This window comes from Bombina bombina, chromosome 2 (assembly GCF_027579735.1).
Source record: "Bombina bombina isolate aBomBom1 chromosome 2, aBomBom1.pri, whole genome shotgun sequence".
Taxonomy (NCBI): Eukaryota; Metazoa; Chordata; class Amphibia; order Anura; family Bombinatoridae; genus Bombina; species Bombina bombina.
In genome coordinates, this window is record NC_069500.1 from 911,714 (window position 1) to 934,294 (window position 22,581).

The 22,581-nt window shown below is 39.9% G+C and overlaps 1 protein-coding gene across 1 annotated transcript in view; it reads left to right on the forward strand.

Annotated features, from left to right (window-relative positions):
• LOC128649970 (uncharacterized) overlaps positions 1-20,027 on the forward strand; it is a 285,651-nt gene extending 265,624 nt beyond the window's left edge. The window contains exon 6 of the mRNA XM_053703554.1: positions 18,439-20,027. Coding sequence (XP_053559529.1) covers positions 18,439-18,505 — 67 coding nt within the window. The 3' untranslated portion in view covers positions 18,506-20,027. The remainder of the gene's footprint in view (positions 1-18,438) is intronic.
• Positions 20,028-22,581: the final 2,554 nt, after the last annotated feature.

A 22,581-nucleotide genomic window follows, 5' to 3' on the forward strand; every position in this document is an offset into this window, starting at 1 on the left:
TTTTTGTAACTTAGTTCTTTTTTATTTTTTGTACTTTAGTTAGTTTATTTAATTGTAATTATTTGTAGGTATTGTATTTAATTAATTTATTGATAGTGTAGTGTTAGGTTTAATTGTAGGTAATTGTAGGTATTTTATTTAATTAATTTATTGATAGTGTAGTGTTAGGTTTAATTGTAACTTAGGTTAGGATTTATTTTACAGGTAATTTTGTAATTATTTTAACTAGGTAACTATTAAATAGTAAATAACTATTTAATAGCTATTGTACCTGGTTAAAATAAATACAAAGTTGCCTGTAAAATAAATATAAATCCTAAAATAGCTATAATATAATTATAATTTATATTGTAGCTATATTAGGGTTTATTTTACAGGTAAGTATTTAGCTTTAAATAGGAATAATTTATTTAATAAGAGTTAATTTATTTCGTTAGATTTAAATTATATTTAACTTAGGGGGGTGTTAGGGTTAAGGTTAGACTTAGCTTTAGGGGTTAATAAATGTATTATAGTAGCGGTGAGGTCCGGTCGGCAGATTAGGGGTTAATACTTGAAGTTAGGTGTCGGCGATGTTAGGGAGGGCAGATTAGGGGTTAATACTATTTATTATAGGGTTATTGAGGCGGGAGTGAGGAGGATTAGGGGTTAATACATTTATTATAGTAGCGGTGAGGTCCGGTTGGCAGATTAGGGGTTAATAATTGTAGGTAGGTGGAGGCGACGTTGGGGGCGGCAGATTATGGGTTAATAAATATAATATAGGGGTCGGCGGTGTTAGGGGCAGCAGATTAGAGGTTCATAGGGATAACGTAGGTTGCGGCGGTGTACGGAGCGGCAGATTAGGGGTTAAAAAAATTTAATAGAGTGGCGGCGATGTGGGGGGACCTCGGTTTAGGGGTGCATAGGTAGTTTATGGGTGTTAGTGTACTTTAGAGCACAGTAGTTAAGAGCTTTATAAACCGGCGTTAGCCCATAAAGCTCTTAACTCCTGACTTTTTTCTGCGGCTGGAGTTTTGTCGTTAGATTTCTAACGCTCACTTCAACCAAGACTCTAAATACCGGCGTTAGGAAGATCCCATTGAAAAGATAGGATACGCAATTGGCGTAAGGGGATCTGCGGTATGGAAAAGTCACGGCTGCAAAGTGAGCGTTAGACCCTTACCTACACGACTCTAAATACCAGCGGTAGCCCAAAACCAGCGTTAGGAGCCTCTAACGCTGGTTTTGACGGCTAACGCCAAACTCTAAATCTAGCCGTTAGTCTGTCAGTGACAGTACACAGATCACTTAGTCTGTCAGTGACAGTACACAGATCACTTAGTCTGTCAGTAACAGTACACAGGTCACTTAGTCTGTCAGTGACAGTACACAGATCACTTAGTCTGTCAGTGACAGTACACAGATCACTTAGTCTGTCAGTGACAGTACACAGATCACTTAGTCTGTCAGTGACAGTACACAGGTCACTTAGTCTGTCAGTGACAGTACACAGATCACTTAGTCTGTCAGTGACAGTATACAGATCACTTAGTCTGTCAGTTACAACACACAGATCACTTAGTCTGTCAGTGACAGTACACAGATCACTTAGTCTGTCAGTGACAGTACACAGATCACTTAGTCTGTCAGTGACAGTACACAGATCACTTAGTCTGTCAGTGACAGTACACAGATCACTTAGTCTGTCAGTGACAGTACACAGATCACTTAGTCTGTCAGTGACAGTACACAGATCACTTAGTCTGTCAGTGACAGTACACAGATCACTTAGTCTTTTAGTGACAGTACACAGATCACTTAGTCTGTCAGTGACAGTACACAGATCACTTAGTCTGTCAGTGACAGTACACAGATCACTTAGTCTGTCAGTGACAGTACACAGATCACTTAGTCTGTCAGTGACAGTACACAGATCACTTAGTCTGTCAGTGACAGTACACAGATCACTTAGTCTGTCAGTGACAGTACACAGATCACTTAGTCTGTCAGTGACAGTACACAGATCACTTAGTCTGTCAGTGACAGTACACAGATCACTTAGTCTGTCAGTGACAGTACACAGATCACTTAGTCTTTTAGTGACAGTACACAGATCACTTAGTCTGTCAGTGACAGTACACAGATCACTTAGTCTGTCAATGACAGTACACAGATCACTTAGTCTGTCAGTGACAGTACACAGATTACTTAGTCTGTCAGTGACAGTACACAGATCACTTAGTCTGTCAGTGACAGTACACAGATCACTTAGTCTGTCAGTGACAGTACACAGATCACTTAGTCTGTCAGTGACAGTACACAGATCACTTAGTCTGTCAGTGACAGTACACAGATCACTTAGTCTGTCAGTGACAGTACACAGATCACTTAGTCTGTCAGTGAAAGTACACAGGTCACTTAGTCTGTCAATGACAGTACACAGGTCACTTAGTCTGTCAGTGACAGTACACCGATAACTTAGTCTGTCAGTGACAGTACACAGATCACTTAGTCTGTCAGTGACAGTACACAGATCACTTAGTCTGTCAGTGACAGTACAGATCACTTAGTCTGTCAGTGACAGTACACAGATCACTTAGTCTGTCAATGACAGTACACAGATCACTTAGTCTGTCAGTGACAGTACACAGATTACTTAGTCTGTCAGTGACAGTACACAGATCACTTAGTCTGTCAATGACAGTACACAGATCACTTAGTCTGTCAGTGACAGTACACAGATTACTTAGTCTGTCAGTGACAGTACACAGATCACTTAGTCTGTCAGTGACAGTACACAGATCACTTAGTCTGTCAGTGACAGTACACAGATCACTTAGGCCTAGATTTGGAGTTTGGCGGTAGCCGTGAAAACCAGCGTTAGAGGCTCCTAACGCTGGTTTTAGGCTACCGCCGGTATTTGGAGTCATTCAAAAAAGGGTCTAACGCTCACTTTTCAGCCGCGACTTTTCCATACCGCAGATCCCCTTACGTCAATTGCGTATCCTATCTTTTCAATGGGATCTTTCTAACTCTGGTATTTAGAGTCGTGGCTGAAGTGAGCGTTAGAAATCTAACGACAAAACTCCAGCCGCAGAAAAAAGTCAGTAGTTAAGAGCTTTCTGGGCTAACGCCGGTTTATAAAGCTCTTAACTACTGTGCTCTAAAGTACACTAACACCCATAAACTATCTATGTACCCCTAAACCGAGGTCCCCCCACATCGCCGACACTCGATTAAATTTTTTTAACCCCTAATCTGCCGACCGCCACCTACGTTATACTTATGTACCCCTAATCTGCTGCCCCTAACACCGCCGACCCCTATATTATATTTATTAACCCCTAACCTGCCCCCCACAACGTCGCAGCCAGCTACCTACAATAATTAACCCCTAATCTGCCGACCGCAAAGAGCCGCCACCTACATTATAGCTATGTACCCCTAATCTGCTGCCGCTAACACCGCCGACCCCTATATTATATTTATTAACCCCTAATCTGCCCCCCTCAACGTCGCCTCCACCTGCCTACACTTATTAACCCCTAATCTGCCGAGCGGACCGCACCGCTACTATAATAAAGTTATTAACCCCTAATCCGCCTCACTAACCCTATAATAAATAGTATTAACCCCTAATCTGCCCTCCCTAACATCGCCGACACCTAACTTCAATTATTAACCCCTAATCTGCCGACCGAATCTCGCCGCTACTGTAATAAATGGATTAACCCCTAAAGCTAAGTCTAACCCTAACACTAACACCCCCCTAAGTTAAATATAATTTAAATCTAACGAAATAAATTAACTCTTATTAAATAAATTATTCCTATTTAAAGCTAAATACTTACCTGTAAAATAAATCCTAATATAGCTACAATATAAATTATAATTATATTATAGCTATTTTAGGATTTATATTTATTTTACAGGTAACTTTGTATTTATTTTAACCAGGTACAATAGCTATTAAATAGTTAAGAACTATTTAATAGCTAAAATAGTTAAAATAATTACAAATTTACCTGTAAAATAAATCCTAACCTAAGTTACAATTAAACCTAACACTACACTATCAATAAATTAATTAAATAAAATACCTATAATTATCAACAATTAAACCTAACACTACACTATCAATAAATAAATTAAATACAATTCCTACAAATAAATACAATGAAATAAACTAACTAAAGTACAAAAAATAAAAAAGAACTAAGTTACAAAAAATAAAAAAATATTTACAAACATTAGAAATATATTACAACAACTTTAAACTAATTACACCTACTCTAAGCCCCCTAATAAAATAACAAAGCCCCCCAAAATAAAAAAATGCCCTACCCTCTTCTAAATTACTAAAGTTCAAAGCTCTTTTACCTTACCAGCCCTGAACAGGGCCCTTTGCGGGGCATGCCCCAAGAAGTTCAGCTCTTTTGCCTGTAAAAAAAAACATACAATACCCCCCCAACATTACAACCCACCACCCACATACCCCTAATCTAACCCAAACCCCCCTTAAATAAACCTAACACTAAGCCCCTGAAGATCTCCCTACCTTGAGTCGTCTTCACCCAGCCGAGCCAAATTCTTCATCCAAGCGGAGCAAGAAGAGGTCCTCCATCCGGTAGAAGTCTTCATCCAAGCGGGGCAGAAGAGGTCTTCCATCCGATTGAAGTCTTCATCCAAGAGGCATCTTCTATCGTCATCCATCCGGAGCGGAGCGGCAGCATCCTGAAGACCTCCGACGCGGAACATCCATCCTGGCCGACGACTGAACGATGAATGACGGTTCCTTTAAATGACGTCATCCAAGATGGCGTCCCTCGAATTCCGATTGGCTGATAGGATTCTATCAGCCAATCGGAATTAAGGTAGGAATATTCTGATTGGCTGATGGAATCAGCCAATCAGAATCAAGTTCAATCCGATTGGCTGAATCCAATCAGCCAATCGGATTGAACTTGATTCTGATTGGCTGATTCTATCAGCCAATCAGAATATTCCTACCTTAATTCCGATTGGCTGATAGAATCCTATCAGCCAATCGGAATTCGAGGGACGCCATCTTGGATGACGTCATTTAAAGGAACCGTCAGTCGTCGGCCAGGATGGATGTTCCCCGGATGGATGACGATAGAAGATGCCTCTTGGATGAAGACTTCAATCGGATGGAAGACCTCTTCTTGCTCCGCTTGGATGAAGAATTTGGCTCGGCTGGGTGAAGACGACTCAAGGTAGGGAGATCTTCAGGGGCTTAGTGTTAGGTTTATTTAAGGGGGGTTTGGGTTAGATTAGGGGTATGTGGGTGGTGGGTTGTAATGTTGGGGGGGGTATTGTATGTTTTTTTTTACAGGCAAAAGAGCTGAACTTCTTGGGGCATGCCCCGCAAAGGGCCCTGTTCAGGGTTGGTAAGGTAAAAGAGCTTTGAACTTTAGTAATTTAGAATAGGGTAGGGCATTTTTTTTATTTTGGGGGGCTTTGTTATTTTATTAGGGGGCTTAGAGTAGGTGTAATTAGTTTAAAATTGTTGTAATATATTTCTAATGTTTGTAAATATTTTTTTATTTTTTGTAACTTAGTTCTTTTTTATTTTTTGTACTTTAGTTAGTTTATTTCATTGTATTTATCTGTAGGAATTGTATTTAATTTATTTATTGATAGTGTAGTGTTAGGTTTAATTGTAGATAATTATAGGTATTTTATTTAATTAATTTATTGATAGTGTAGTGTTAGGTTTAATTGTAACTTAGGTTAGGATTTATTTTACAGGTAAATTTGTAATTATTTTAACTATTTTAGCTATTAAATAGTTCTTAACTATTAGCTATTGTACCTGGTTAAAATAAATACAAAGTTACCTGTAAAATAAATATTAATCCTAAAATAGCTATAATATAATTATAATTTATATTGTAGCTATATTAGGATTTATTTTACAGGTAAGTATTTAGCTTTAAATAGGAATAATTTATTTAATAAGAGTTAATTAATTTCGTTAGATTAAAATTATATTTAATTTAGGGGGGTGTTAGTGTTAGGGTTAGACTTAGCTTTAGGGGTTAATACATTTATTAGAATAGCGGTGAGCTCCAGTCGGCAGATTAGGGGTTAATAATTGAAGTTAGGTGTCGGCGATGTTAGGGAGGGCAGATTAGGGGTTAATACTATTTATTATAGGGTTATTGAGGCGGGAGTGAGGCGGATTAGGGGTTAATAACTTTATTATAGTAGCGGTGAGATCCGCTCGGCAGATTAGGGGTTAATAAGTGTAGGCAGGTGGAGGCGACGTTGAGGGGGGCAGATTAGGGGTTAATAAATATAATATAGGGGTCGGCGGTGTTAGGGGCAGCAGATTAGGGGTACATAGGGATAATGTAAGTAGCGGCGGTTTACGGAGCGGCAGATTAGGGGTTAAAAATAATATACAGGGGTCAGCGATAGCGGGGGCGGCAGAATAGGGGTTAATAAGTGTAAGGTTAGGGGTGTTTAGACTCGGGGTACATGTTAGGGTGTTAGGTGCAGACGTAGGAAGTGTTTCCCCATAGGAAACAATGGGGCTGTGTTAGGAGCTGAACGCGGCTTTTTTGCAGGTGTTAGGTTTTTTTTCAGCTCAAACAGCTCCATTGTTTCCTATGGGGGAATCGTGCACGAGCACGTTTTTGAGGCTGGCCGCGTCCGTAAGCAACTCTGGTATCGAGAGTTGAAGTTGCGTTAAATATGCTCTACGCTCCTTTTTTGGAGCCTAACGCCATTCTGTGGACTCTCAATACCAGAGTTATTTTAAAGGTGCGGCCAGAAAACAGCCAGCGTTAGCTACGCGGGTCGTTACCGACAAAACTCTAAATCTAGCCGTTAGTCTGTCAGTGACAGTACACAGATCACATAGGGGGGTAGTTATCAACGTGTCAACTTTCCTGGCTTCGCCGGCCCAATACGCCCGCCTAAGCTCGCCTCACATCGCCGCCGCGGACCTTAAAAAATTCGCCTACGTTATCAAGTAAAGCTGTCAAAAAGCCGCGGGGCGATGAGCAGCGGACTGTGAGAGTTATCGCTCATCCGATCTCGCTGCTCTTCGGCTGTTTGACAGCTTTCTTGCTAGCCTGTCACTAAGCACTCACACTAAACTACACTGTTCTACCCCCTATACCGGCGCCCCCGGAGCCCCCCGCAACTAAATAAAGTTACTAACCCCTAAACCGCCGCTCCTAGACCCCACCGCAAGTCTTATAAATGTATTAACCCCTAAACCGCCGCTCCCTGACCCCGCCGCAACCTATATTAAATTTATTAACCCCTATCCTGCCCCCCACTACACCGCCGCCACTGTAATAAAATTATTAACCCCTAAACCTAAGTCTAACACTAACCCTAACACCCCCCTAACTTAAATATTAATTAAATAAATCTAAATAATATTTCTATTATTAACTAAGTTAATCCTATTTAAAACTAAATACTTACCTATAAAATAAACCCTAATATAGCTACAATATAAATAATAATTATATTGTAGCTATCTTAGGATTTATTTTTATTTTACAGGTAACTTTCAATTTATTTTAACTAGGTACAATAGCTATTAAATAGTTATTAACTATTTAATAGCTTACCTAGCTAAAATAAAGAGAAATTTACCTGTGAAATAAATCCTAACCTAAGTTACAATTACACCTAACACTACACTATACTTTAATAAATTATTCCTATTTAAAACTAAATACTTACCTGTAAAATAAACCCTAAGATAGCTACAATATAATTAATAATTATATTGTAGCTATCTTAGGATTTATATTTATTTTACAGGTAACTTTGTATTTATTTTAGCTAGTTAGAATAGTTATTAAATAGTTATTAACTATTTAATAACTACCTAGCTAAAAGAAATACAAAATTACCTGTAAAATAAATCCTAACCTAAGTTACAATTAAACCTAACACTACACTATTATTACATTAATTAAATAAATTAACTACAAATAACTACAATTAAATACAATTACATAAACTAACTAAAGTACAAAAAATAAAAAAGCTAAGTTACAAAAAATAAAAAAAATAAGTTACAAACATTTAAAAAATATTACAACAATTTTAAGCTACTTACACCTAATCTAAGCCCCCTAATAAAATAACAAACCCCCCCAAAATAAAAAAATGCCCTACCCTAATCTACATTAAAAAAGTTCAAAGCTCTTTTACCTTACCAGCCCTTAAAATGGCCTTTTGTGGGGGCATGTCCCAAAGAATTCAGCTCTTTTGCCTGTAAAAGAAAAATACAACCCCCCCCAACATTAAAACCCACCACCAACATACCCCTAATCTAACCCAAACCCCCCTTAAAATAACCTAACACTAATACCCTGAAGATCATCCTACCTTGAGTCGTCTTCACTCAGCCGAGCAGCGATGGAACCGAAGAGGACATCCAGAGCGGCAGAAGTTATCCTCCAAGCGGCGCTGAAGAAATCTTCCATCCGATGAAGTGATCCTCCAAGCGGCGCTGAAGAAATCTTCCATCCGGGCGATGTCATCTTCCAAGAGGCGCTAAAGAAGTCTTCTATCCGGGCGAGGTCATCTTCGAAGCCGGGTCTTGAATCTTCATCCCGCCGACGCGGAACATCCTTCTTTCCCGACGGACTACCGACGAATGAAGGCTCCTTTAAGGGACGTCATCCAAGATGGCGTCCCTTCAATTCCGATTGGCTGATAGGATTCTATCAGCCAATCGGAATTAAGGTAGGAAAAATCTGATTGGCTGATTGAATCAGCCAATCAGATTCAAGTTCAATCCGATTGGCTGATCCAGTCAGCCAATCAGATTGAGCTCGCATTCTATTGGCTGTTCCGATCAGCCAATAGAATGCGAGCTCAATCTGATTGGCTGACTGGATCAGCCAATCGGATTGAACTTGAATCTGATTGGCTGATTCAATCAGCCAATCAGATTTTTCCTACCTTAATTCCGATTGGCTGATAGAATCCTATCAGCCAATTGGAATTGAAGGGACGCCATCTTGGATGACGTCCCTTAAAGGAGCCTTCATTCGTCGGTAGTCCGTCGGGAAAGAAGGATGTTCCACGTCGGCGGGATGAAGATTCAAGACCCGGCTTCGAAGATGACCTCGCCCGGATAGAAGACTTCTTCAGCGCCTCTTGGAAGATGACATCGCCCGGATGGAAGATTACTTCAGCGCCGCTTGGAGGATAACTTCTGCCGCTCCGGATGTCCTCTTCGGTTCCATCGCTGCTCGGTTGAGTGAAGACGACTCAAGGTAGGATGATCTTCAGGGGATTAGTGTTAGGTTATTTTAAGGGGGGTTTGGGTTAGATTAGGGGAATGTGGGTGGTGGGTTTTAATGTTGGGGTGGGTTGTATTTTTCTTTTACAGGCAAAAGAGCTGAATTCTTTGGGGCATGCCCCCACAAAAGGCCCTTTTAAGGGCTGGTAAGGTAAAAGAGCTTTGAACTTTTTTAATGTAGAATAGGGTAGGGCATTTTTTTATTTTGGGGGGGTTTGTTATTTTATTAGGGGGCTTAGATTAGGTGTAAGTAGCTTAAAATTGTTGTAATATTTTTTTAAATGTTTGTAACTTATTTTTTTTATTTTTTTAACTTAGCTTTTTTTATTTTTTGTACTTTAGTTAGTTTATGTAATTGTATTTAATTGTAGTTATTTGTAGCTAATTTATTTAATTAATTTAATGATAGTGTAGTGTTAGGTTTAATTGTAACTTAGGTTAGGATTTATTTTACAGGCAATTTTGTATTTCTTTTAGCTAGGTAGTTATTAAATAGTTAATAACTATTTAATAACTATTCTAACTAGCTAAAATAAATACAAAGTTACCTGTAAAATAAATATAAATCCTAAGATAGCTACAATGTAATTATTAATTATATTGTAGCTATCTTAGGGTTTATTTTACAGGTAAGTATTTAGTTTTAAATAGGAATAATTTATTAAAGTATAGTGTAGTGTTAGGTGTAATTGTAACTTAGGTTAGTTTTTATTTTACAGGTACATTTCTCTTTATTTTAGCTAGGTATAATAACTATTTAATAACTATTGTACCTAGTTAAAATAAATTGAAAGTTACCTGTAAAATAAAAATAAATCCTAAGATAGCTACAATATAATTATTATTTATATTGTAGCTATATTAGGGTTTATTTTAAAGGTAAGTATTTAGTTTTAAATAGGATTAATTTAGTTAATAGAAATATGATTTAGATTTATTTAATTAATATTTAAGTTAGGGGGGTGTTAGGGTTAGTGTTAGACTTAGGTTTAGGGGTTAATAATTTTATTACAGTGGCGGCGGTTTAGTGGGGGGCAGGATAGGGGTTCATAAATGTATTATAGGTGGCGACGGTGTAGGGGGGGCAGGATAGGGGTTAATAAATTTAATATAGGTTGCGGCAGGGTCAGGGAGTGGTTTAGGGGTTAAACTATTTATTTGCGGCGAGGTGCGGGATCAGCAGGATAGGGGTTAATAACTTTATTATAGAGGGCGGCGGTATAGGGGGGGCAGGATAAGGGGTTACTAGGTATAATGTAGGTGGCGGTGGGCTCCGGGAGCGGCGGTTTAGGGGTTAATACATTTATTATAGTTGCGGTGGGCTCCGGGAGCGGCGGTTTAGGGGTTATTATGTATAGAGTAGCTTGCGGTGGGCTCCGGGAGCGGCGGTTTAGGGGGTAATAACTTTATTTAGTTGCGGCGGTGTAGGGGGGACAGATTAGAGGTGTTTAGACTCGGGGTACATGTTAGGGTCTTAGGTGTAGACAGCTCCCATAGGAATGAATGGGATGTCTGGCAGCAGCGAACTTGTACTTTCGCTATGGTCAGACTCCCATTGTTTCCTATGGGATCCGCCGCCTCCAGGGTGGCGGTTTGAAAACCAGGTACGCTGGGCCGTAAAAGTGCCGAGCGTACCTGCTAGTTTTTTGATAACTAGCAAAAGTAGTCAGATAGTGCCGAACTTGTGTGCGGAACATCTGGAGTGACGTAAGAATCGATCTGTGTCGGACTGAGTCCGGCGGATCGAAGCTTACGTCACAAAATTCTACTTTTGCCGGTCTCTAGCCTTTGATAACTAAGGCGAATCAGCCTCGCCACAAATACGCTGCGGAATTCCAGCATATTTGAGGTTGACGGCTTGATAACTACCCCCCTTAGTCTGTCAGTGACAGTAAACTGATCACTTAGTCTGTCAGTGACAGTACACAGATCACTTAGTCTGTCAGTGACAGTACACAGATCACTTAGTCTGTCAGTGACAGTACACAGATCACTTAGTCTGTCAGTGACAGTACACAGATCACTTAGTCTGTCAGTGACAGTACACAGATCACTTAGTCTATCAGTGACAGTACATCGATCACTTAGTCTGTCAGTGACAGTACACAGATCACTTAGTCTGTCAGTGACAGTACACAGATCACTTAGTCTGTCAGTGACAGTACACAGATCACTTAGTCTGACAGTGACAGTACACAAATCACTTAGTCTGTCAGTGACAGTACACAGATCACTTAGTCTGTCAGTGACAGTACACAGATCACTTAGTCTGTCATTGACAGTACACAGATCACTTAGTCTGTTAGTGACAGTACACGATCACTTAGTCTGTCAGTGACAGTACATAGATCACTTAGTTTGTCAGTGACAGTACACTGATTACTTAGTCTGTCAGTGACAGTACACAGATCACTTAGTCTGTCAGTGACAATACACAGATCACTTAGTCTGTCAGTGACAATACAAGATCACTTAGTCTGTCAGTGACAGTGCACCAATCACTTAGTCTGCCAGTGGGTCATCACTCCAGTCATATTAAAGGATCATGAAAAGGGTGTTATGGTATAACCCGGGTATTGAGGATTAATACCAGATGAAAGATGCCCTTAATACGGGAATAGCAACTCACGAACACTCCAATTTCCCGAGTAGAAAATCGGCCGAATTCCTTCTCTCCTGGAACAGGCAAAAGAATAATCCATAGTAGCAATTCCCCCCAAACATGATACCAAGCTCCGTCTTGAGGGTAAAACAGGAATCTCATTTATAAAGGGCTACATGCCCAGTATTTATGCAGGTTTCCCACCTGGTGGACACTCCCCTAGGGGACCAGATGGGAGACTGGGACAAGTATAGTACATTAGCCAATCACAGTGGCTCAGGCATAAACACTCCCCTTGGTACCAGTAAACCCCTCCTCTCTATCCTGGAGATAATTGGGAAGAAATCCAATTATCTCCATGGATAGAGGTAAAACGCCATTTTACAGGATACAATAAAAATACATAAAATTCAATTACTGTAGAACTACTGAATGTATTGTGCACATATAACGTATCCCCAGATAGCCTAGATCTGAGCAGGGATAGGCAAGGTGTCCATACATGGACATTGGTGTCCGTGACTAGCCCTTGCAGTGTCCGCCACAACCTTAGTATATCTTTTCTTTCTGATTAAAAAATAGGAATAAAAAAAAATGTAGTGTGAATAAAGTTAGTGGCTTGTCAAGAGACTGCTAGCGATATTGGGTGATAAGTTATGGAATAAATCAAGCCTGAGTGAAATACTGGATGTGTATCTGCATCTGTATAATAACACCCAGCTCTATACAAAGACACAGTAGTGACACTGGCACATGCGTATAGCCAGACAAGGGCTGGTTATAGGGTCAGTGGTATCTGCATCAGTATAATAACACCCAGCCCAATATGACACAGTAGTGACACTGGCACATGCGTATAGCCAGAGGAGGGCTGGTTATAGATTAAGTGGTATCTGCATCAGTATAATAACACCCAGCACTATATAATGACACAGCAGTGACACAGGTATATGGGTATAGCCAGAGGAGGGCTGGTTATAGGATCAGTGGTATCTGCATCAGTATAATAACACCAAGCACTATATAATGACACAGTAGTGACACTGGCATATGGGTATAGCCAGAGGAGGGCTGGTTATAGAATCAGTGGTATCTGCATCAGTATAATAACACCCAGCACTATATAATGACACAGTAGTGACACTGGCATATGGGTATAGCCAGAGGAGGGCTGGTTATAGAATCAGTGGTATCTGCATCAGTATAATAACACCCAGCACTATATAATGACACAGTAGTGACACTGGCACATGGGTATAGCCAGAGGAGGGCTGGTTATAGAATCAGTGGTATCTGCATCAGTATAATAACACCAAGCACTATATAATGACAGAGTACTGACACTGGCACATGGGTATAGCCAGAGGAGGGCTGGTTATAGGATCAGTGGTATCTGCATCAGTATAATAACACCCAGCGCTATATAATGACACAGTAGTGACACTGGCACATGGGTATAGCCAGAGGAGGGCTGGTTATAGAATCAGTGGTATCTACATCAGTATAATAACACCCAGCACTATATAATGACAGAGTACTGACACTGGCACATGGGTATAGCCAGAGGAGGGCTGGTTATAGGATCAGTGGTATCTGCATCAGTATAATAACACCCAGCACTATATAATGACACAGTAGTGACACTGGCACATGGGTATAGCCAGAGGAGGGCTGGTTATAGGATCAGTGGTATCTGCATCAGTATAATAACACCAAGCACTATATAATGACACAGTAAGTGACACTGGCACATGCGTATAGCCAGAGGAGGGCTGGTTATAGGATCAGTGGTATCTGCATCAGTATAATAACACCCAGTGCTATATAATGACACAGTAGTGTCACTGGCACATGGGTATAGCCAGAGGAGGGCTGGTTATAGAATCAGTGGTATCTGCATCAGTATAATAACACCCAGCACTATATAATGACACAGTAGTGACACTGGCACATGGGTATAGCCAGAGGAGGGCTGGTTATAGGATCAGTGGTATCTGCATCAGTATAATAACACCCAGCACTATATAATGACACAGTAGTGACACAGGCACATGGGTATAGCCAGAGGAGGGCTGTTTATAGGATCAGTGGTATCTGCATCAGTATAATAACACCCAGCGCTATATAATAACACAGTAGTGACACTGGCACATGGGTATAGCCAGAGGAGGGCTGGTTATAGGGTCAGTGGTATCTGCATCAGTATAATAACACCCAGCACTATATGATGACACAGTAGTGACACTGGCACATGGGTATAGCCAGAGGAGGGCTGGTTATAGGATCAGTGGTAGCTGCATCAGTATAATAACACCCAGCACTATATAATGACACAGTAGTGACACTGGCACATGGGTATAGCAAGAGGAGGGCTGGTTATAGGATCAGTGGTATCTGCATCAGTATAATAACACCCAGCACTATATAATGACACAGTAGTGACACTGGCAGATGGGTATAGCCAGAGGAGGGCCGGTTATAGGATCAGTGGTATCTGCATCAGTATAATAACACCCAGCACTATATAATGACACAGTAGTGACACTGGCACATGGGTATAGCCAGAGGAGGGCTGGTTATAGGGTCAGTGGTATCTGTATCAGTATAATAACACCCAGCATTATATAATGACACAGTAGTGACACTGGCACATGGGTATAGCCAGAGGAGGGCTGGTTATAGAATCAGTGGTATCTGCATCAGTATAATAACACCAAGCACTATAAAATAATGTTTTTAATTTCAAATGTACCTTGGTGTCCTTCACTAAGGTCTGTACTTTGGAAAATGTCCGCCACAGACTTTGTCTGTGCCTATCCCTGGATCTGAGCGTACATTATTACCGAATGGTGCTCCGATCCAATACACACAGTCCAATCGCCATGGAGCCAAAGTCTTTCACACTGTTCATTCATGTGTCTAAAATGGCCGCCGCCTTGTGGTCGGCATACGAACGACGACCACCCAGTATACGGTTTCAATTAAGAGGTGTCTGCGGTTAACCACAACGTTCTAATTGGGGCCAATAGGTTAACCAGCAGCACACTTCTCGTCTGGGTGGTCAGCCGTTCTGCAGTTTGTTTGGTAGATTAAACAATAAACAAACGGGGAAATACGGACAGGAAATCATACGAATCCACACAAATTAAACAGGAGAGCCACATAGTTGCAGGACAGAGGGGTCTGTCACAAAGGTTTTTTATTCAAATCTTTTCATTGTCCCGAAAAAAAAGGGAACTTTTCAACTAATATTGGATTTAAAAACATTGAACAAATTTCTGAGAGTACCATCCTTCAAGATGGAAACTATCAGATCAATTCTACCCCTAGTACTTCAGTTGCAATTCAGGTTAACTACTGCTCCCAGTATTTTCACCAAGGTGTTGTGAACTTTACTTTCTGTAATTCGTTTTCAGGGTATAGTGGTGTCTCCGTACCTGGACAATATCTTGGTTCAAGCACCATCTTTACCTTTAGCAATTTCTCACACATAGAAGTTACTTGGGTTTCTTTGCAGACACGGTTGGATACTTAACATGTCAAAAATTTCACTCACAAATCAGACAAGAGTGTGTTTCTTCAGAGTGATTATAGACTCATTAACAATGAGAAGTTTTTTGACAGATCAGCACAAAGTCAAACTTCAGTCAGCTTGCCGAGATTTTCAGGGGCATTCTTTCTCATCCGTAACTCATTTTTGGGTCATCGGAGGACTCAAGAAACCTCATTACCTATCATCAATATTCTGGAACTCAAGGCATTTGTCAAAGCATTACAAGCGTGGCCGCTTTTTTCCCCCCTTCAATTCCATTTATCCGTTTCCAGTCAGACAATGTGTCAGACAATGTGACAGCACAAGGAGTGCAATAGCCATGCAGGAAGTATCTTGCATTCTGTCATGGGTGGAAACATATCAGTGTATCATTTAAACCATTCATATCCCAGGAGTGGACAATCAAGTGATTGACAGTATAGTGGCACATGTGGGGGATGCCAGAGATAGACTCATGGCTTTTCGCCTGAATCACAAACTGCTGTTGTATAGATTGAGGTCAAGGGATTCTCAAGCGGAATTAATAGACGCATTAACCACCCCTTGGTTGTACAATCTAATATACCCATTTCTTCTGATTGTGCTTCTTCCACGGATAGTGGCATTTCTCAAAGAAGAGCATGTCCCAGCTATTCTCATCGCTCCTGCATGGCCTTTCAGGCCTTGGTACACGGATCTAGTTAGGATGTCCAGTGATACTCTGTGGCATCTACCTCTGAGATCAGATCTTCTATCTCAGGGTCTATTCTTTTATCAAAATCTTCAGTCTCTCAATTTGACTGCTTGGAGATTGATCAATTGATACTTTCACAAAGAGGTTTCTCTAATTCTGTAATTGATACTTTAATTCAGGCTTGTAAGCCTGTTACTAGAAGAATTTGCCATAAGGTATAGAAAACTTATTTCTATTGGTGTTTCTAAATGGGGTTATTCCTGGCATTCGGTAGAAGAATTAGCCATAAGGTATAGAAAACTTATTTCTATTGGCATTTCTAAATGGGGTTATTCCTGGCATTCGGTAGAAGAATTAGCCATAAGGTATAGAAAACTTATTTCTATTGGCATTTCTAAATGGGGTTATTCCTGGCATTCGGTAGAAGAATTAGCCATAAGGTATAGAAAACTTATTTCTATTGGTGTTTCTAAATGGGGTTATTCCTGGCAATCGGTAGAAAAATTTGCCATAAGGTATAGAAAACTTATTTCTATTGGTGTTTCTAAATGGGGTTATTCCTGGCAATCGGTAGAAGAATTTGCCATAAGGTATAGAAAACTTATTTCTATTGGTGTTTCTAAATGGGGTTATTCCTGGCAATCGGTAGAAGAATTAGCCATAAGGTATAGAAAACTTATTTCTATTGGTGTTTCTAAATGGGGTTATTTCTGGCATTCGGTAGAAGAATTAGCCATAAGGTATAGAAAACTTATTTCTATTGGCATTTCTAAATGGGGTTATTCCTGGCATTCGGTAGAAGAATTAGCCATAAGGTATAGAAAACTTATTTCTATTGGTGTTTCTAAATGGGGTTATTCCTGGCATTCGGTATGAGTTCCACAAATTCTCCAGTTTTTACAAAAGGGTCTGGATAAGGGCAGCTAGTTCATTAAAAAGTCAGATTTCAGCTTTGTCTGTCCTATTACATAAATAATTAGCTTGCTTACCTGAAATTCAATCGTTCATTCAGGCCTCCGAGGAGTTTGATTTTGGTTTTAAAGGTTTTGCAAAATCCACATTTTGTACCTATGTATAAGCTGAATATCAAACTTCTTTCTTGGAAGTTGTTCTTTGTGTTGACTATTTCCTCTGCACAAAGAGTGTCAGAATTACCAGCACTTTCTTAGAAGATTTCTTATTTGATCTTTCACCCGTATAAGGCTGTTTTAAGACTTAGATTGGGTTTTCTTCTTAAGGTAGTGTTTACTGAAAATATAAATCAGACAAATCATGGTTCCTTCTTTTTGTCCTAATCCAAAGTCTCCACGGGAAAGGTTATTGCATGATTTGGATTAAGTTATGGCATTGAAATTTTATCTTCAAGCTACAAAGGAATTTCGTCCTGTTTGTGTTATTTTCAGGTATACACAAGGGTCAAAAGCCACGGCTGTGTCTTTGTCGTTTTGGTTAAAGAGCTGTAGCTAGCCAAGATCCACCAGTCAGATTCACTGCTCATTCCACTCGTTCAGTTGCTTCTTCTTGGGTGTTCAAGAATGAGGCTTCTGTCGAACAAATTTGCAAAGCCACAACTTGGTCTTCTCTTCACACTTTTGCAAAATGTAATAATTTTGATGTGTTTGCCTCATCTGAGGCTGCTTTTGGTAGAAAGTTTCTTAGGTCAATGGTTCCTAGTACTTAGGTGCCTGTCTTATCTTTTACCACACATTTATTTTGTGGACTTCTAAGCTTGTGTATCAGTTAACAAGTGTAAGGATTGTTGGACTCTCACTACCATTATTCTTACCTGATAAATTAATTTCTTTCTTGGTAGTGAGAGTCCACAAACCCACCCAAAAATTGTAGTACATGGTTTTGGCAGTCCTAGTTTGCACCTCTTTAGCCTACTGTCTTTATTACTTTCTTCTTTTCTCTGCTTTGAGTACTACTGGGAGGGAAGGGGAAGTAGGAGGGATATGTGTAAAGCTCTGGTAATGTGTATTTGCCTCCTCCTGGTGGCCAGGTGATGTAATCCCAAGTGTAAGGATCGTGGACTCTCACTACCAAGAAATGAATTCATCAGGGAAGAATAAATTATGTTTTTATGCGCAAGATACTGTGTTATTGATTGGGCTTCACATGTAATCCAGCCCTCAGTGTATAGGGGAGGTTTCATGACCCAAATTCATTTGAAAAGAGTAAGATAAATGGACTAAGAAGGTTTTAGAATTAATTTGAATAAGAAAACCCATTTCAGGCACTTCACAAGGGAACTGTACTGATATCCTGAGGTGTTGGGAGGACTGTGAGAAATAAACTGAGTTTTTTTGTCTTCTACTCTACAGGTCAGGATCTGAAAATAAATCAAATGTTATCTACAAAGCTGCAACAACAGAAGAGAACCTTGCATAGAGACACAGGAGAGAGCAATGTACACTAGAGACTGTGGGCATACAATATAGAGTGAACTGCAGACCATGGGCCATAAAATATAGGGTGCACTGCAGACCATGGGCCATAACATATAGAGTGCACTGCTGACCATGGACCATAAGATATAGAGTGCACTGCTGACCATGGCCCATAACAAATAGAGTGCACTGCAGACCATGGGCCATAACACATAGAGTGCACTGCAGACCATGGGCCATAACATATAGAGTGTACTGCTGACCATGGGCCATAACATATAGAGTGCACTGTTGACTTTGGGCCATAACATATAGAGTGAACTGCTGACCATGGCCCATAACATATAGAGTGCACTGCTGACCATGGGCCATAACATATAGAGTGTGCTGCTGACCATGGGCCATAACATATAGAGTGTGCTGCTGACCATGGGCCATAACATATAGAGTGCATTGCTGACCATGGACTATAACATATAGAGTGCACTGCAGACCCTGGACCATAAGATATAGAGTGCACTGCTGACCATGAACTATAACATATAGAGTGCATTGCTGACCATGGACTATAACATATAGAGTGCACTGCAGACCATGGACTATAACATATAGAGTGCACTGCTGACCATGAACCATAAGATATAGAGTGCACTGCAGACCATGGACCATAACATATAGAGTGCTCTGCAGACCATGAACTATAACATATAGAGTGCTCTGCAGACCATGAACTATAATATATAGTGTGCGCTGCAGACCACAGACCATAACACGTAGAGTGCACTGCTGACCATGGGCCATAACATATAGAGTGCACTGCTGACCATGGGCCATAATATATAGTGTGCGCTGCAGACCACAGACCATAACATGTAGAGTGCACTGCTAACCATGGGCCATAATATATAGGCCTCTAGTTATCAAGCTCCGGACGTACCTGCCATCGCCGGCCCCAATACACCCGGCTAAGCTCCCCTACCATCGCCGCCGCAGACCTGAATACGTTCGCCAAAGTTATCAAAAAAGCTGTCAAAAAGCCGCGCACCAAGTATGGGGCGATGAGTAGTGGACTATGATAGTTATCACTCATCCGATCTCGCTGCTCTTCGACTTTCTTACAGCTTTATTGCTAAGCTGTCACTAAGCACTCACACTAACTATACTGTTCTACCCCCTATACCGGAGCCCCTCACAACTAAATAAAGTTATTAACCCCTAATCCGCCGCTCCTAGACCCCGCCGCAACTATAATAAATGTATTAACCGCCGCCACCTACATTATACCTATTAACCCCTATCCTGCCCTCCCTATACCGCCGCCACCTATAATAAAGTTATTAACCCCTATCCTGCGGATCCCGGACCCCGCCGCAACTAAATAAATTGTTTAACCCCTAAACCGCTGCTCCCGGACCCCTCCGCCACCTATATTAAACTTATTAACCCCTAATCTGCCCCCCTACACCGTCCCCACCTATAATACATTTATTAACCCCTAAACCTAAGTCTAACACTAACCCTAACACCCCCCTAACTTAAATATTAATTAAATAAATCTAAATAAATATTACTCTTATTAAATTAGTTATTCCTATTTAAAACTAAATACTTACCTATAAAATAAACCCTAATATAGCTACAATATAACTAATAATTATATTGTAGCTATTTTAGGATTTATTTATATTTTAAAGGCAAATTTAAATTTATTTTAACTAGGTACAATAGCTATTAAATAGTTAATAACTATTTAATAGCTACCTAGATAAAATAAAGTCAAATTTACCTGTAAAATAGAAACTAACCTAAGTTACAATTACACCTAACACTACACTATCATTAAATAAATTATTCCTATTTAAAACTAAATACCTGTAAAATAAACCCTAAGATAACTTTGTATTTATTTTAACTAGGTAGAATAGTTATTAAATACTTATTAACTATTTAATAACTACCTAGCTAAAACAAATACAAATTTACCTGTAAAATAAATCCTAACCTAAGTTACAATTAAACCTAACACTACACTATCATTAAATAAATTAAATTAATTAACTACAAATACCTACAATTGAATACAATTTAATAAACTAACTAAAGTACAAAAAATAAAAAAAAACTAAGTTACAAAAAATAAAAAAATATTACAAGATTTTTAAGCTAATTACACCTAATATAAGCCCCCTAATAAAATAACAAAGCCCCCCAAAATAAAAAAATGCCCTACCCTATTCTAAATTACAAAAGTTAACAGCTCTATTACCTTACCAGCCCTTAAAAGGGCCTTTTGCGGGGCATGCACCAAAGTAATCAGCTCTTTTGCATGTAAAAATAAAATACAACTCCCCCCCAACATTAAAACCCACCACCCACATACCCCTACTCTAACCCACCCAAACCCCCCGTAAATAAACCTAACACTAACCCCCTGAAGATCTCCCTACCTTGAGTCGTCTTCAGCATGCCGACCACCGATTGAACAGAAGAGGACATCCGGAGCGGCTGAAGTCATCATCCAAGGGGCGCTGAAGAGTTCTTCCATCCGATAGAAGTCTTCATCCATGCGGCGTCTTCAATCTTCATCCATCCGGAGTGGAGCCTTCTTCAAACAAGCCGACGCGGAGCCATCCTCTTCCAACGACACCTACCCGACGAATGGATATTCCTTTAAGTGACGTCATCTAAGATGGCGTCCCTCGAATTCCGATTGGCTGATAGGATTCTGATGCAATCAGCCAATCAGATTGAGCTTGCATTCTATTGGCTGATCGGAACAGCCAATAGAATGCAAGCTCAATCTGAATGGCTGATTGGATCAGCCAATCGGATTGAACTTGTATCTGATTGGCTGATTGCATCAGCCAATCAGATTTTTCCTACCTTAATTCCGATTGGCTGATAGAATCCTATCAGCCAATCGGAATTCGAGGGACGCCATGTTGGATGACGTCACTTAAAGGAATATCCATTCGTCGGGTATGCGTCGTTGGAAGAGGATGGCTCCGCGTCGGCTCGTTTGAAGAAGGCTCCGCTCCGCTCCGGATGGATGAAGATTGAAGACGCCGCATGGATGAAGACTTCTATCGGATGGAAGACCTCTTCAGCGCCCCTTGGATGATGACTTCGGCCGCTGCGGATGTCCTCTTCTGTTCCATTGGTGGTCGGCTGCCTGAAGACAACTCAAGGTAGGGAGATCTTCAGGGGGTTAGTGTTAAGTTTATTTAAGGGGGGTTTGGGTGGGTTAGAGTAGGGGGTATGTGGGTGGTGGGTTTTAATGTTGGGGGGTTGTATTTTATTTTTACATGCAAAAGAGCTGATTACTTTGGGGCATGCCCCGCAAAAGGCCCTTTTAAGGGCTGGTAATAGAGCTGTTAACTTTTGTAATTTAGAATAGGGTAGGGCATTCTTTTATTTTGGGGGGCTTTATTTTATTAGGGGGCTTAGATTAGGTGTAATTAGCTTAAAAATCTTGTAATATTTTTTTTTTTGTAACTTATTTTTTTTTATTTTTTGTACTTTAGTTAGTTTATTTAATTGTATTTAATTGTAGGTATTTGTAGTTAATTAATTTAATTTATTTAATGATAGTGTAGTGTTAGGTTTAATTGTAACTTAGGTTAGGATTTATTTTACAGGTAAATTTGTATTTGTTTTAGCTAGGTAGTTATTAAATAGTTAATAACTATTTAATAACTATTCTACCTAGTTAAAATAAATACAAAGTTGCCTGTAAAATAAATATAAATCCTTAAATAGCTACAATATAATTATTAGTTAGATTGTAGCTATATTAGGGTTTATTTTATAGGTAAGTATTTAGTTTTAAATAGGATTAATTTAGTTAATAAGAATAATATTTATTTAGATGTATTTAATTAATATTTAAATTAGGGGGGTGTTAGGGTTAGACTTAGGTTTAGGGGTTAATAAGTTTATTAGAGTGGCGGTGGGCTCCGGGAACAGCGGTTTAGGGGTTAATAAGTTTATTAGAGTGACGGTGGGCTCCGGGAGTGTCGGTTTACGGGTTTACATGTTAAATATAGGTGGCGGCGGTGTAGGGGGGCAGATTAGGGT